The 15,702-nt window shown below is 35.3% G+C and overlaps 1 protein-coding gene across 12 annotated transcripts in view; it reads right to left on the bottom strand.

Moving 5' to 3' along the window:
- The window catches only part of LOC121061632 (aminopeptidase O (putative)), a 202,702-nt gene that overhangs the window by 89,030 nt on the left and 97,970 nt on the right, over positions 1 to 15,702 (bottom strand). For all 12 annotated transcript variants that reach the window (XR_005815187.1, XR_005815188.1, XM_040540767.1 and 9 more), the window contains exons 10-11: positions 13,582 to 13,625; positions 6,721 to 6,781 (exon numbers count right to left, since the gene is read on the bottom strand). Coding sequence is in view for 10 of the 12 variants with exons in the window: in XM_040540767.1 (XP_040396701.1) it covers positions 6,721 to 6,781; positions 13,582 to 13,625 (105 nt within the window). In the remaining 2 variants the exon portion in view is untranslated. The remainder of the gene's footprint in view (positions 1 to 6,720; positions 6,782 to 13,581; positions 13,626 to 15,702) is intronic.

Below are 15,702 nucleotides of genomic sequence, written 5' to 3'. Positions count from 1 at the left end.
TTTTAGAAATGAGAACAAGGGAGGCACTGAAATGTTATGGCCAATATTTTCAACTCTAACATTTAAAAATGTACATCTACCTTCAAGTTACTCAGCACTATGTAGGTGCCAAACCTGAGGAAGCCTGTTTTCCAATCTTGGAATGGAAACCACACAACAATTCATCAAAATGCTGTTTTGATGATGAATATCTCTGTTTTACCCCTAAAATCAGCAATCACATGCAATCCTGAAGAAATTTACCTGAAACCTTCTAAAACTGTAACAATGTTCTAAGATATGCCTGAATTTGAAATATATATATATCTGAAATAGATTTGGTGATACATCATTATAAGCAATTATAATTCATCATTATAAGCATATATAAGCAATTTTCTTGAGTTTTTGAATGATCCAACAAACAAAAACACACCAGTGCTGGACCTTGTTTAGCAGCATTAAGTATTATTTATAGGAACAGCTAAATAAATTATAATTACATTTTATGACAATTACTTTTTTTAGATCACTTTATCCTCATTATTATTATTTAAATAATAATAGACCTTTTAACTTATTTGATACTTTGCCACAAACAAAATAGCAATTTTTTCCAGTTTGGTCTATCTAGAAAGACTTTCAGATGCATAATCTTTATCTAAAACAGCTTCAAAGAGTTTACAGTGTAGAGAGAAAGTCTGTTTGTGCAATCTGTCTTGGTTTGTGTCCCTTTGTAATTCAACTCTCATTTATGCATGTTTCAGACCTACACAGTATTTTCCTAAATCCCATCTTTTCTTTTAAGGAAATGGGAGGAAATATTGACAGTACAACTACTAATTTTTGAAAAAAAAACCACAGCATTAATCACTCATATTGAAAAAGTTTTTTCTCATTCTCTTGTTATCATTAGAGATTCCATGAACTGATATATATTGTTGATCTATGATAATTTAACTTTTTAAGGACTTTGGGAGGATCTTTTCATCTGCCAATCTGCAAGCAGTTTAATATCAAAAGGACCCCCCACACCTTTTTTCTTTTTCTTTTTTTTTCTTTTTTTTTTTTGATGGGAAGCATCTATTTTTCAGGGTGCTTTCCATATACAAGAATATGTATTTTGCTAAGTAATAATTACACTTCCTTCAGATTAATTTTCAAATATTCAGTATCAGTCAGTTATATTCCTTGCAGTGATATGAAAACATACACAAAAGGCTCCATGCTATGATTCTATGATCAGATAAAATAATCAAAGATAAGGTGAGTAGCAAATTCCAGTGCTTAAGCAGCAGCACGTTATTCTTGTGACTAATACCTATTACCAAGTTTGAAATGAATCTAACATTCGTAAACTTCATTAAATAAGTATGAAAATTTATACCTCTTCATAGCCCTTTCCCATTTTTTTCCTCAAATTACAAGCTTAAATGAGATTTTTCTACATAGCAGGTCATATTTGCTGCTAATGCCTACAAATTCACCATATCTCAACAAACAACACGGATTTCATTTGTTTACCATTTCAATGTTGACATCCACTAATATGCAGTTATTATATATATCCAGAGAGAAAAATTACAAGATAAGGCATGACTAGAAATATCAAGCATTAACATATGCAAGCTTTCAGTTATACTCTAATACAATGAGCAATTTTTCTGCTGAAAATTTTTCCAGTACCCTCTGTAAAATTTGCATGAACAACTGCTAGAGATAGTTACAAAGCATAAGAGAATTCTTTTTAAAAATGCTTTAATTTGTTTCGTTTGTTAATAATTGACTTTAACCGCTACGCCATGATGCATCCATGCCACAGCCACTATGCCTGCAGAGCTATCCCTTCATCTGTCATTTTCTCTTAGTAAAAGGAAACAGGAAATCTATAAAGCTTATAACTGGGGCAAAAGCCAGGAGCCGTCTTAGTAACAGACTGCTTCATGAGAAATCATATTAAGTGCCTGAGCTGCCGCTGTAACATCCCCTAAAATTTATGAAACCACAGAAAGATATTACCTACATTGATTTAGAACACTGCATAAACTACATTTTTATTCTTTTTTTTTTTAATAGTTCGTGAAGTTTCCTTTAGTTATGCATTTCATTTCTTCAAGTAGGACAACCCAAGAGCCAGTCATATATAAGTAAAACTAGAAATACTATGAATAAGTGAATATTCACCACTGGAAGAATTTTTTTGCCTGTGTATTTCCAGAAGTATAGTTGGTTTACAAGTAACATTAGTAGGCAGACCTTAAGCTACTTCTTCACCATAGTAACAAAAAATAGTGTGTAGAGGAAAAAATACAAATTCTTTTTAAATGGTAAATTCTTAGTATTGTAACAGGAGGCTGTCTTCCAATGTTCACTCAGAATTAGAAATCATGGAGTAGTATTCTCCCAATGCTCTCAGTAAGATGCACAGGCACTGAAATACCTGTTGGCAGTACCTAATACAATTAGAAAATACCATTTAACCTAGAAAAGGGGATGAGAATTATGCTTTAACAGGATGAAGCAGCAACTCAAGGGGGAACCTGAAGATCACTTTTGTAACACAAGGTACCAAATCAAATGCATGTCCAAGGAACACTCAAGATAGATTTCAAGTTTACCAGTAAATAATAGCAAGCTATGGAACAATGTAGCTTCACAGAGGGAAAAAAAAAAAAAAAGTGGTAAAACTGGAATGAGCAAAAAAAGTACTTGTAGAGATGCAGATACTACTTGATGTTAATTCTTCTCCTACTCATTTAAAAATTCCCAACAAGTTTCAAATAAACATTTTATGTTTATTTTTAAAAAAGATTAATTCACTAGGGTAGAATAAGCAATTTGCATAAAAGTAACAAGACAATATAACACAAAGACAAATCTGTGCAGAATAGAAGAAAATCTTCCTCAACAAACATGCAGTCCTTTAGCTTTAAACTCTAATTAAAGTAGGGCAAACCCATTACACAGACTGAAAGATACAACAGAAACTATACTTCAGAGAACAAATTGTCAGTGGAAGGAATGAAGTGGACTTAAGTAATTTCATAGGTGTGTTCCTGCTCTAAATACTGTTTGGTATTTCTGATTCTACTTGCCAGCTTAATTCATCAACTAAAGTGGCGTTAAGTCATTACTAGCCTTGTGCATGATGAAAAGTTGCTACAGTGCCCCGGTGAGTCACTTCTGAGATAGAACTATACACTGGAGGTTGCTGATACTTGGTTTGATAAATTGTATGTTCAACAACACAATATGCTTCACCTTATTTAACACCACCACAACGCACTCCTGGAAAAAAAAATCCTCCTGAAAGCTCGTATTTCAGAAATGCTTGCTTTTCATCTCTTATGATCCTTTTGTTTTCTGTTTAAGAAAACCTTACTGCACAGCAAGCTTCAAGAGAACCACTGTGCTGTGGTACTCTTCCATTTATGAAAAGATTGGCCAGGCATTAGCACATACCCTCCTTTTATAGGATTAACCTTTAATGATTTAGAAAATACAGAAGCTGAAAGTGTAAATTGGCATGCAGAATTCTTTTTTTTTTTTTTTTTTTTTATAGCAACAGGCCAAATTCTGTTTTTATTTATCAGTATGACTCCCTTAACTCACATAGTGTTACTTTTGATTAGTATTGGTATATATAAGAGCCTGGAAACTGGCTCAGCTGGCCCAGAAAAGACAACATGCCTTTTCAAAGACTGCAATGGTAACAAAGATTGACTAATATTAAAGTTTTGCTAATTATAAACTACAAGTATAAAGGAGTGTATATACATAAATAGATACATAGACATATTGTTCCCTGCACAGAACTGGAGACAGGACTAGGGATGGCAAATGATACAAAGCACATGTACTTTAGATAGATTTGGATATAACCATGCAAGAAAACTCTTAAAAACACTTTGGTAGATACTGCTGCAAATGAGCTGAGCCTGCTGAATTTTCTTTGTATTCAATTGCTGACATGAATTTCCTGAGCTAAACCCACCCAAACATAAAAACACCATGGAAACAAACAAAGACAGTAGAAAACATATAAATTCACATATGGGAAAGATACAAGAGGAACTATGTTCTGATGTAATTTTCAGAATGGACAGCATGATGCATACTTCCTGACCCTGTAACATAGGTTAATCTTTTCAGTAAGGAGGTTTCCACTCCAAATGCAGTGAAGTCTTAGATATTATTTGTAAATCAAGAGACATTTTTACTACCATGCTACAGGACATAGAGCAGTCAGCAAAGTAAGGGCGATAAGCAGAAAGTTGCCAAAACCTGTGTAGGGCACAGGATGCCGCTTTTCTGTCTTTGAGACGTTTTTGGAGCAGAGATTCACCAGCTGCATTTCGGTTGCCCCACCACACAAAAAAGGCAATCAGCTGCAATGTGTACCTCACGAAGTTCACATTGCCTGGCTGGCAAGCTCAGCAATATCATTTCATCCAGAGGAGCAGACAGAAGCCTTCCTCTACAAACAACTTTGACCACTCACCTAGCAACCCATAAAAGAGAATAAATCAACTCTGTGGTGTTCCTGGGCTTCTACTTGATGCAGGTAATTCAACTGAACGTAAGAAAGTGGATTACGTGCCTTTGCCAGCCCTGATATATCATGAGAGCTAAGAAAATAGTTTGCTGGAAAGATAGTAGTTTAAATACTTTTTAAGGGGGATTCTGTATCAGCTCCTGTACAGCACACTAGTGTATTTATAGCTCTCTAATCAGTAAATACAGTCATATTTAGATTACAGATACTAACAACATATTAGGAGCTACTAAGCAACCTCTACAGTTTTGATTTCAGGAATAAGGCCTCCCCAAATGATTTAATAAAGCACTAAGTGAACAAGGTTTTGTATTCACTGAATGATAACTCCATCTCTTTCAGTAAAGTGGAAACCAGTTCCTGCAAGAGCCTGAGATGTGCTGAAGGCAACAAGAGTAAATTGCCAAAAAGGTTAGTGATGGGGGAGAGAGAGAAAGAGAGACAGAAGAAGTCAGTATGCTGATTCTCAAACGAACAGAAAATTAAATCAGCACTATTCCAGTTGGCACTGCTGATTTTACAGAACAGCCAAACTATCAGGGAATCTCTTTGGTCATAAACAAAAATTTACGATGATTTACAAGCCCACTGAATGTGCCAATATTTTTGCTATATGTTTTGCTTACACACCCAATAGATACTCCCAGGGTATTATGAAACTACTTGCTAGACATTCTGAACAGCCCATACTACACACTCACGTAAACAGAGAGTTCAGTTTTCACACTAATCTCTATTTTCAATTATTTAGTCTATTCCCACCTTCCTTATTTGTGATTTTAGAGTTGATTATAGGAAACTGGCAAGGGACATCTTCAGAGAGATACTTAAAAGTAAAATGCCAGAAAAATCTTTCATTTCAGGCAGCCAGTTCAGCATCTTACAGCAGTAACTGTGCAGCTTTAGTTTCTGTGCAATACTTGAAGCAGCTGTTCTGCAATCTATTGAATTTTCTATCAGGAACAAAACCTTGATTGAAATATAGTATTAAAATCAAAATCCTTTTTCAAGAAATGAACGAACATCAAGATGCATGATGATACTGCCCCTTCCTTTCCCCTCTTCCAGTTAAAGCTAAGATTCCTTTCAACAGTTTTACAGCAAAAAGCAAATTCCATAATGATTTTATGGTGTCTTCAAACATTTCGATCTCAGGACAAAACTTCCAAGAGAACCTTGTACAGCATAAAAAGAACAATGGAGGTGCACAATACCTCTGAAGCTGACAAGAACTCAACCACAGTGTTCAGGTATGGCTCAGGTTCACAGATCACTGCTTATCATTTTGACCCATTTTGACAATTCTAGTTGCAAATGTGCTCAGTCCCTAGAGTCTCGGCCATGCTGCCTACATACCTCTCACTTTTGCACATACAAATCAGGTTATCATTCTAACTCTTAAAAATGGCAATGCAAAGTGGAAACAAATGCAAGCTCTAGTTAAAATAAATTCCAAGCAACTTAAGCAAAACCAGTTTAGTGCAAACCAATTAGAATTAGAGTACCAAATATAAAATAAAAACGTATTTTGGAAAAAGCTCTTTTAGGAAGTTTTCTACAGAGATACCTTTATTTGGCTGATGCCAATTTTGTAACAAAAGCAATATACAAAGTCTTCAAATACCACAGACTACTAAGTATTTTCAGTTCACGTAATTTAAAACATTAATATGAAAAGTTCTTGACATTAAAAGCAGGAAATAATGCTCGGTCTCAACTGCAACAGAGTTGGAACCCCAAAGAAATGTTATCTGTGCAGCAGATTCACAAGCAACTCACACTATTCACAAGGTATCAAAGTACAAATAATTATATTTAATATTTAGTGAAGTCATTGCTGTTCATATGACTGTCAGTAATTTATATAATGACAACTGTGAGCAATGCTCCTAACATTTAGTAGAATCCAGAATTATACTGTAAAGCATACTTCCAAGTGACTACAATATTAAGCAGTAAGATATATTTTGTAAGACTTGTCTTTTCGCAGGTTCATTGAGATGATGGTAGAAGCAAAAACCTGTGACCACTAAATGCTAACAGTCTATGAATGGTGTTTAAAGATTTGGAAATCAGTCATCAGCAAAACTGTTTATTTAAAAATAAAGTATGATATAATGTGCAAGTAAGTATGATATAATGTGCAAGTCTCCACAAAGAACTGAGAACAGATATTTTGTATTTACCTTTGGTATTCCGGAAGTGTCAAGCCAGTTTGTGAAGATACTTTCAACGGTTAACCCAGACCTTGAATAAATAAACAAAAAAGTTAGAAGACACACACAAAACAAACAATTTTTCATGTGACAATTAACCACATAGAAGCTGAGCAAAAGCTTGAATTCCAAGTACTAGCTGTAATGCAGTAATAAATTCTTTATTTTTTAATGGATAATACCATCAGAGGTGATATGAGCAAGTTAAAGACAGATCCATTTTTTTGTGTGTTTAAAAAAAGGATAAATTCAGAACTTATGAATATTGACAGAGAAAGTGTAAGATGGTAAACTACAGTCACGAAACATAAATTATGAACAGGTGTTTGACTTTTTGAGTAGAGTATTATTATAGAAGCAGCCTAGTTGTAAATACACAAGACGAAATGAAACGAAGCTTCTTTAAACTTAAGGATTTTAAAAGGCACTGATGGATTTTAATCCTCAGAATTACTGAGTATCTAATATGTTTCAGTTTCACTTTCATCTTTTCTGCTCTTTCCCTGATTATGCCCTGATAACATTCACAGGGATGTCACAGTATAGTCTGGAGACTCAACTACGATGAACTATAAGTAGTTTGTCATGATCAGGCTGTATGGTCTAAAATAAACACATGCTAATTATGTGTGCATTCATTAATTATACTTCCCCTTTTGTTTTTGTACGAAACTTTTGTTGAATTTACTCAAACCCAGGTTAAAAGTTTCCCAAATTACAGAGAAGTCAATTTTAAAAAAAGTAAATTAGTGTTCATGCTGCATTCCAATACTGAAAATACTCAACACTTGAGTAAGCGCTCTTTGAATGTAAATATTCTAAGAAGCAAAATTGATGTGCACAGTCCTGCGCATAGTAATGCCTTGGCAAGATTCATTGTAGTACTTGCAGCTACTTTCATGTGTATAATGTAGACTCATAACCAACAAAGCACCCATGAAAAGAACACCCGTTTGAGGTCTGAAGATGGAAGGCAAGCATATCAAGACAGTTTTTAATAGAGTTACATGACAAAGAAGCCTGTTTGCTTTTTTTTTTTTTCACATACCCTGACAAAACTCTGCTCATAATCCTGACCATAAAGGAGGCTTATTTATGTACTGTATCAGTGACTATGAAGGATTTGTAATGAATCCATCAGTCATTTTTACTGACTGATTTTAAAACACCTTAAAAGATTAACTTTCGCTATGCCAATGGGAGACGGATCAATCACTGTTATGCCTGACATGCAAATGGGAAAACTAATGCTTAGAGAGCTTATGGAGTCTCAAAAAGCAGTTAAGCAATATGCCATTGGATGACACAGTTGACACAGTCAACACAGTTATAGAGTAAAAATTTCCATGTGTTTACTGATCATAGTAATTACTTTTTTTTTTTTTTAATTGGCTAGTTTGTTTTGGAGTGACCAAAGATTTAAATTATTGATATTAACATGTGTAGCAGCAGCACTTATCCAGACATGGGTTATAGCCTGACTTAGATGTTCTTTGATGAATCCAAGATGAGAAATTTACATCCATCTCTCAGCAGTACTATGCGTTGTATTCCTCTGAGGTAGAATTAACAGTTACGTCCTCCATTCCACACCATCATGCTGTTAGATCTCCATCCCTACTCTCACTTAGAAGATTTCTGAAGGAAGCCTCATTAAAATGAGCAGATCCACTTGACAGAATAAAATTCTGCTAATGTGAATAAAGTACCTGATGAAAACAGAGAGTCAGCTGACTATGCATTGAGTCGTTCAACAGAATCACAGAAGATATGCAATCTGGTCCTAATAAATTTGTCCAAAAGGAATTTTACACAGGAATTTTGTAACAAAGGCAAAAAGCAATCACCAAGGGCCTTAAACATAAAGAAGCCTGTACTAACAAATGCTGCCCTATGTCTTTCAGCTACCAGGATATGCTTGTATACACAAGACACAGCATCCTAGTCAAAATTGTAAGAAGATGCAGATTAAAGAAAAAGAACATTCCTTTCACAACAACAATAATGCCATCTAATGCTTTCAGTATCTATTCTTTTAATAGTTTTTTTTTCAGTTTTTGAGCAGTTGTATATTTTGGTGCAGACCAAGAAGGTTTAATGTGGAAACACAACTAGCCTATTCACTGCTAGTAGTATGTTTTGACAGTTCATGCAGTTTAGGTCCCAGCCTTTCTTCCAGTGTCTTTACAAGTAAGGGATGACATTATTAGCCTGGCTGAGATGACTTAAAAAGTCCTATGAGAAGGATGATTTTCAAAAGAGAAAAGGAAATTGACAAAATACATGTTGTAAACATTACGAGATGTTTGTGTGTGAGTGCCACAGACCAATAAATACATAAATAAATCCCTCATATCACATGATTCAAATAATCTCAGCATTCTAGCAGAAGTATTTTTACATGGCCAGGACTCTGAATTTTCAGGAAATTGCCATTCTGCATGTCTGATCACTAAGGAAATTGATTTTACACAGACAACTGAGCATAGACACCATGCTTGTAATGCGGTGGTGTTCTACATTCAAGTGAATTACTTATGTCTAGGTTTGGTCAGCTTTTAATAGTACCTTGTTATTTGTGGAAATTTAGAGCATTTGGATGCCAGATCCTTCATGCAATGTTATAAAAATTGGTGTCTAATCTAAGTTAGTTAGCTGAGTCCTTTTCAGAGGGAATGGAGAGAAAGCAAAGTATCTCCAAACAGCCAGTCAATTCACTTTACTTGGGATAAGACAACATTTTTTTTCTTTACTGCTTCTTTCTTTTTGGTTAGTGCAGAAAGCACACACAGGACTAGCTTAAAAATGAACACACAAATTTTATATTTTTATATCAAAGGTAGATCAGGTGGATCACACCACTTACTTTGTCTCAAGTAGCATAATCAGAATAACAATTTTTTATTTATTATTGCATGAATCAAAACCAATACAGCTTTATGTTCCAATGCTGAACCAGAGCTAGCAGTTAAAAAAAAAAAATCTTTACTTGTGCATTTAATTGTTTTACCTAGGGATAAGAAACACAGCTTTACATTGCCAGTTTCTCCATTTCTTTTTCAGAACCTAAAGAAAGATTAAAAGTCAAGATTTTCTCAGGAAAAAATAAATAAATCTATGTGAAATTATAACACTGCTTTTGCCATGTAGCACCTTTATCCTTTACTTATTACATACTGCCCTCCCCCCCCCCCCCCTTTATTTTTTTAAGCCAACAATGGCTCATTTCAAAACACTGGCTTTGAAATAAGCTAATGAAACTGAAAGGAATAGCACTGTCCTGACAACACACTAATCCAGGCTGAAACACCACTTGTAAGTTGTTTAGTCTCTCCTGAAACTTGGACATATTTCTCAAGGGCAAAAACTACAACACTGCCATTACTCTGCTTACAGCACCCTCACCTTCAGCCTTCAGCTAAAAATCCTTTCATATTCCCATATGCAGTTTGTTTGTTTGCTTTTTTGTCCACAATTTAGGACTTTCTTGTTAGCACTCATAAAATATATATATATATATATCTTTAAAAGTTAACATATAACTTTTTTTTTTTTTCAAATATATTAGTAATATGTAGACTATAGCAAAGACCTACTATGAATGTACCGAGGGTCAGTGCTTAACTGAGAAATCCTTGGAAAGGTTGCCACCAACTTCCACCAACCAAGGGCACTTACAATCTGCTTATATTGCATTTAAGCATCTGTATGGACTTAAATCTGGTGTGTTACTGATTTCCTGAATGGCCTTCTGGTCAAGGTACTGCACTGGGCTATGGGAATCTGTGTTTAACTGATTTGCACTACAGCGGAGTTCTGTCAAGACCGCACAGTTTCTTTAATTGCTTTGTACCACAGTTCCTTGCTGTTAAGTAAGAATTCTAGTGCATCCATTAACTTATCATCCCTTGTTAATTTGTTTAGACTATAACCTGATCAGATGAGTAATGACCTCCCAACATCCATCCATACATACATACATGCAATGCTTCAGAAAAAGCTTTGTGAAATACTGATGATAATTTCAAAATTAGCATTATAAAAGGTGTCTACATAGCAAGTCAAGGAAGAGACTGAATCTTATCCCTCCAGAATAAAATTTTGCAGCAAATAAACAGAGCTCATGAAAGCACATAGTACATGTGATAGCACATTGGGTGGAGTGGGGTGGGGGTGGGGTGTTAAAGGAAGACAAGAAGTAAACATATCCAGCTAAAAATACTTCAATGAGCAGATCGGCTGATTTGCTTCGTCTGTATATATACATTCATTTACATCGATTGTTTTCAAAGCGATCTATTCCAGCTATATGGAGGCATAGTTAGGGCAAATCAAAGAGTAGTGACAGATCAGTGACTGTCAAGTACCCATACCTTCCAGACATGTTTTTGTTTGTTTGTTTTGTGTGTTTGTTTGTTTTGTGTCCAGCATATATATCATAGAATCATAGAATATCATGAGTTGAAAGGGACCCACCAGGATCATCAAGTCCAACTCCTGGCTCCACACAGGACCACCCAAAAATATATATATATATAAAAATATATATATTCTGGCTTTAAAAAAAAAAAAAGGAGGAACAATGAAAAAAAACAATGAAAAAAAGCAAACAAACACAAAACCAAACCAGATAAAACCAAAAACCTTTCCCAGTGATTTGCTTTGGGTGTTGGGTGCCTACCAGCTATTTGTCTCTATCAAAATCAACACTTTCATGGCAAGTAGCCTTTAATGTTAGTATCCAAGAGAGCAAGTGTGAAAGAAAGAGACATATGTAGAACAGTGCTTTGAAGTCACAGCATTATTTTAACATTGATTTGGTACTTAACTGACAATTTATAAAGACATTCAAGGAATGTGGTTAGTAAGACTGAGTTATTAACAGTACAAATAACAGAGATGTAACACAAAGCCTTCCTTTGTCTACTATGTATTATGTATTAGAACAATAACTTTATTAGTCCTCTTATTTATGTTATTGAATAAAACTGAATAAAAAATACCACCAGGAAACCCCAAAGAACAGAACTGACCTACTCAAAAAGTGCTTGTGCACTCATAAAGAGCACAAGCAGCTGCAACTCTGATTTATCTGAGGCTGGTGAAACTCACCCTGTGCTACAGGCCCTTAAAAACACTGAGTTTTTGCATGGCTCACATGTTAGGCAGATGTGGAAAGGATCAATTTACAGCAAGGAATACAGCTGTAAGCCTTGGGGAAAAAGGAACCACTGGAAGTTTTAATCAAATTTAGTGCACCATGCTACACAGACACATAAGAGGGGTTTTCTCGTTGGTTGTTTTTTTTTTTTTTGAAGAAACTGCAGTGAAGTTTCAAAATATATTTGAGCAGAAGAGATGCCTCAGTTACAAGTGAGTAGTATGGTAGATTTGTTACAGAAAGGCCAAGTTAATATAGGGCTATGGCCACTGCATATTACTCTTTAAAATAATTCGAAAACGGGTAAGGATAACATAGATAGGTATTTGTTTGTTCTTCTTGCCATTAGCCCCTTAATTGGAAAAAATGTATCTTCAAGGCAAGACAGAAGATTCTAAAGGACAAAAAGGTAATGCTAGCCTGTTTGATGTCAGTGTTCAGCCACAGTCCAGAAATAGAAGGATCCTGTCTTGGAGAGTGGATTCCTATAGCTAGGAAAATTGAGTCAGAGCAGGCAGTGAAGTAGTCCTGTAGGCATGTAGGTCTCCTCCTCTGAGTACAGAAGGCAGCAAAAATCAGTGACTGCTACTTAAGAAGTTGTGTCTGTATTTTGGAACTGTTCATTTTTCGGAATGTACTGAAAAAAACTCCTGTGACTAAAAATGAAAGGACTTACGTACTCGCAGAGAGAGAATTTTTTAGATATAGTCTGCTGTATCAAAAAGCAGAAAATAATGTAGCACTACTCAAAAGCAATAATTACAGAAAATTTCCACACTGTTGTACGGTTGCTTTCTGCCAGTTCTAACACTGTTCTCATTACAAAAGTCTCCCACGAGCCAAATTCTACTCTTAGATACACTAGTTTGCCTCTGTTGGCACAGCTGAGGATAAGTTTGGCTTGATTCCATACTACTAATCTTTTATTTATTTATTTATTTTAAGTCCAGCCTCCATTGCAATATTAGAGTGCTTAGTGTTTTTCAAGTAAGCAATGTTTAGTTTTAAGGAATGTGCATATGCAGCACATATGCACATATTTGAGGTAGCACAGAACAAAACAACAAATAAGCAGTGATGGATTCAAAATTCTGCTAAAGACTGGCTGTATCATCTTCAGCCAGTCACACACAAGAGGATTTTGAAGGACTTGTGTGGCACTGGGTTTCCATTAGTGCTTTTCATCTTTTCCCCATTTGCACACAGTGTGACAGGGAGAGGATGGTTCCAGACTACTGCTTGTGGGAAAAAAAAAAAAAAAAAAAAAACATGTTCTCTGCTCTCCCAGATCCAGGGCAAAGCTGTGGCCGCCTCACTCTAAGGCACCATGTGCCAAGAGCAGCTGGCAGGAGGATCAAAAATTAAGTTGGGCAGCTGTGCCTGGCTCTTCAGATCACGTAGTGAACACAAGACCTCAGTGCTGCCCTAACATAAGAGCTAAAGGCAGAGAGTTAAATGACTGGGGGAAGCACAGGATAGCAACATCACAAGTCTTGTATTTTTGTGTGTCCATATAAACGAGAATTTACAGAGAAAGAGACACACATATGCTTGGAAGAAACATTCAGAATATTACTGAATGAAATTCTATTATTTATGGCTAGCACTGTTGAAATTTAGATCTAATTTCTACTTTTTCCTTTGACCTTCCTAGCCTGCTTCTCACTTACTCTTTTTGTTCAGGTACGTCTTCCAACAGCATGGAAAGAAAATCCTGGAAAATGAACAAAGCACCACAGTTAGTATATTTATGAAGAGATAACTGCACATCTACATTGCTAGTGAGAGATAGATTTTTAAAGACTGCAGACAGAGGAACGATAAGAACAAAATTTATGTATCTGCTCTGGTGTTATACTGCTCAATTATTTATACAACACACATTATGTTTGTCACTTTTCCAACCCACTCAGGGAAAAAGTGTCAATATTGATAGAAAATGGGCTTGAAAAGCCTGCTATTTTAACACAATCCTACGTTCCCTTTTTTATTTAATCTATAATACACATACAAACTATATTTAAAGCTGTTTAAAGTTATACTTTTACACATACTCAAAGGCTAAGAAACACCAGAGTTAAGAGCGCCACTTGCATTCTCTTCACTGTGCTTGTTATCACATTGTCTTTAATTATATGATCATGCTTTGTTTTTCTTTTCTTTTATGCACATTCCTGAACGGAAGATGACACCTACTTCTCATTCCCTGACAAAATTCATGGCACTGTGAACTAACACCAACTACAGAGCAAACTCTTCAAAGAGAAGGTAGATAGAATTTCATGAATCTAGACGGAAAGTGCTATGCCAGCGTAATAGTATTACTATCATCCTCACAAAAAACAGCCCTCTTTATAGAAGCTACACAGGACATCACTCAAAGGTTCTCCAGCACCCCATGCTATACAAGACATTCACCCTAGTTTTAATGGCACTCAATTTGACAAAATGCACTCCTGTAAATAACCTCATAAGAAGATGATTTATTAATATGAATTATTTGTTTATATGCTATTTCATAAAGTAATCCACTTTATTAGTACTAATTTCTGTGGAGACAAATTTCATAGCGTAATGACATTCCTCACTGCAATATATGAGTAGAGGCTGATTTCTAATTTTGAGTACTTGCTTTCTAAGGTCTTGAAGAACATTTTCTAAAACACAGAAAACTTTAATTTATGGACTGCTACAGCATTCAACAAAAGATGCTGTTCTTCTGTGTGACTCTGGCATTGTTACGGAACCAAAGAAACCATGATTGCACAACTGAAACAACTGAGCAACACTGTTAAGTCTTCTTCCTTTACATTATAATCAAGATCCAGACTATATTGCAGTGGCTGCACAGTCTGCTTATGAATAAAGTTGAATTACAGAGTGCTGAGGCTCACTGTGGCAAGAGTGCCATAACCAACTGCCCTAGCATTGGTTCTGTCCAACTGCAGTGCATAGCTGACTTGATGATAAGGCATGAAATTCTGTGACTTCCTACTACTACTTGCAGTTCTGTACATCGATAGAGAATTTCTCTCTCCTTCAACTTGTGGAAGCTTTCCTGGAGGTACAGAGTAAGCTTAAACATGTAAATAAAGAACATAAAAAATGGAGAAAAGATCACCATTAGAAATGTTTCAAAGACTTAAGCGTCTGAAAAGTAATACAGAAGTGGTCAGCCTTGCCACTGTGCACAGACTAGGTACACATTAATGCAGCCAGATTCAATGATTAGACTGCATCATTTTTTTATAATCAGTCCAATGGTATACTTGAAGATAACTTTGGTATTAATGGTGGTTTTATATTCTGTGTATTTTACTGTGATATTAAACATATCCTTTGTGATTAAAGCTGTCTTCATCTCACCAAATACCTGTTAAGAATAGAAATCATTCTACACATTTTTAAAACAAGGATTAATCTCTTCTCTTTTATTTTAACTGCTTCTATTTCAATGCTCCCAAACAGAATAGGAAAACGAATTACCACTTACCTCATATTTACATGTCTTTTAATGCTTGCCTATTATCAAGTCTGCCTGACACATCCCTTTATATGTCTGAAGTTTCAGTTGCTTATAATTTTGTCAAACTTTAACCATCTGGAGTGAAATTTCATCCTCAGGCTATTTTTGTCTTCCTCTCCAGATAAAACAGTTCAGAAGGGTTCAATAGTAAATTTAGAGGATGTACTCTTTTTAAGCTTTGATGTCATTTCTTTAAGAGGTTCTAGTGACCTTACACTTTGAAGCAAAAACCTGTGGATGGGTAGCCAGGGTAGTTGCAATCATA

Source organism: Cygnus olor, chromosome Z, assembly GCF_009769625.2.
Source record: "Cygnus olor isolate bCygOlo1 chromosome Z, bCygOlo1.pri.v2, whole genome shotgun sequence".
Taxonomy (NCBI): domain Eukaryota; kingdom Metazoa; phylum Chordata; class Aves; order Anseriformes; family Anatidae; genus Cygnus; species Cygnus olor.
Note: the sequence above shows the minus strand (reverse complement) of the source record. Positions and strands in the feature narration are given on the sequence as shown.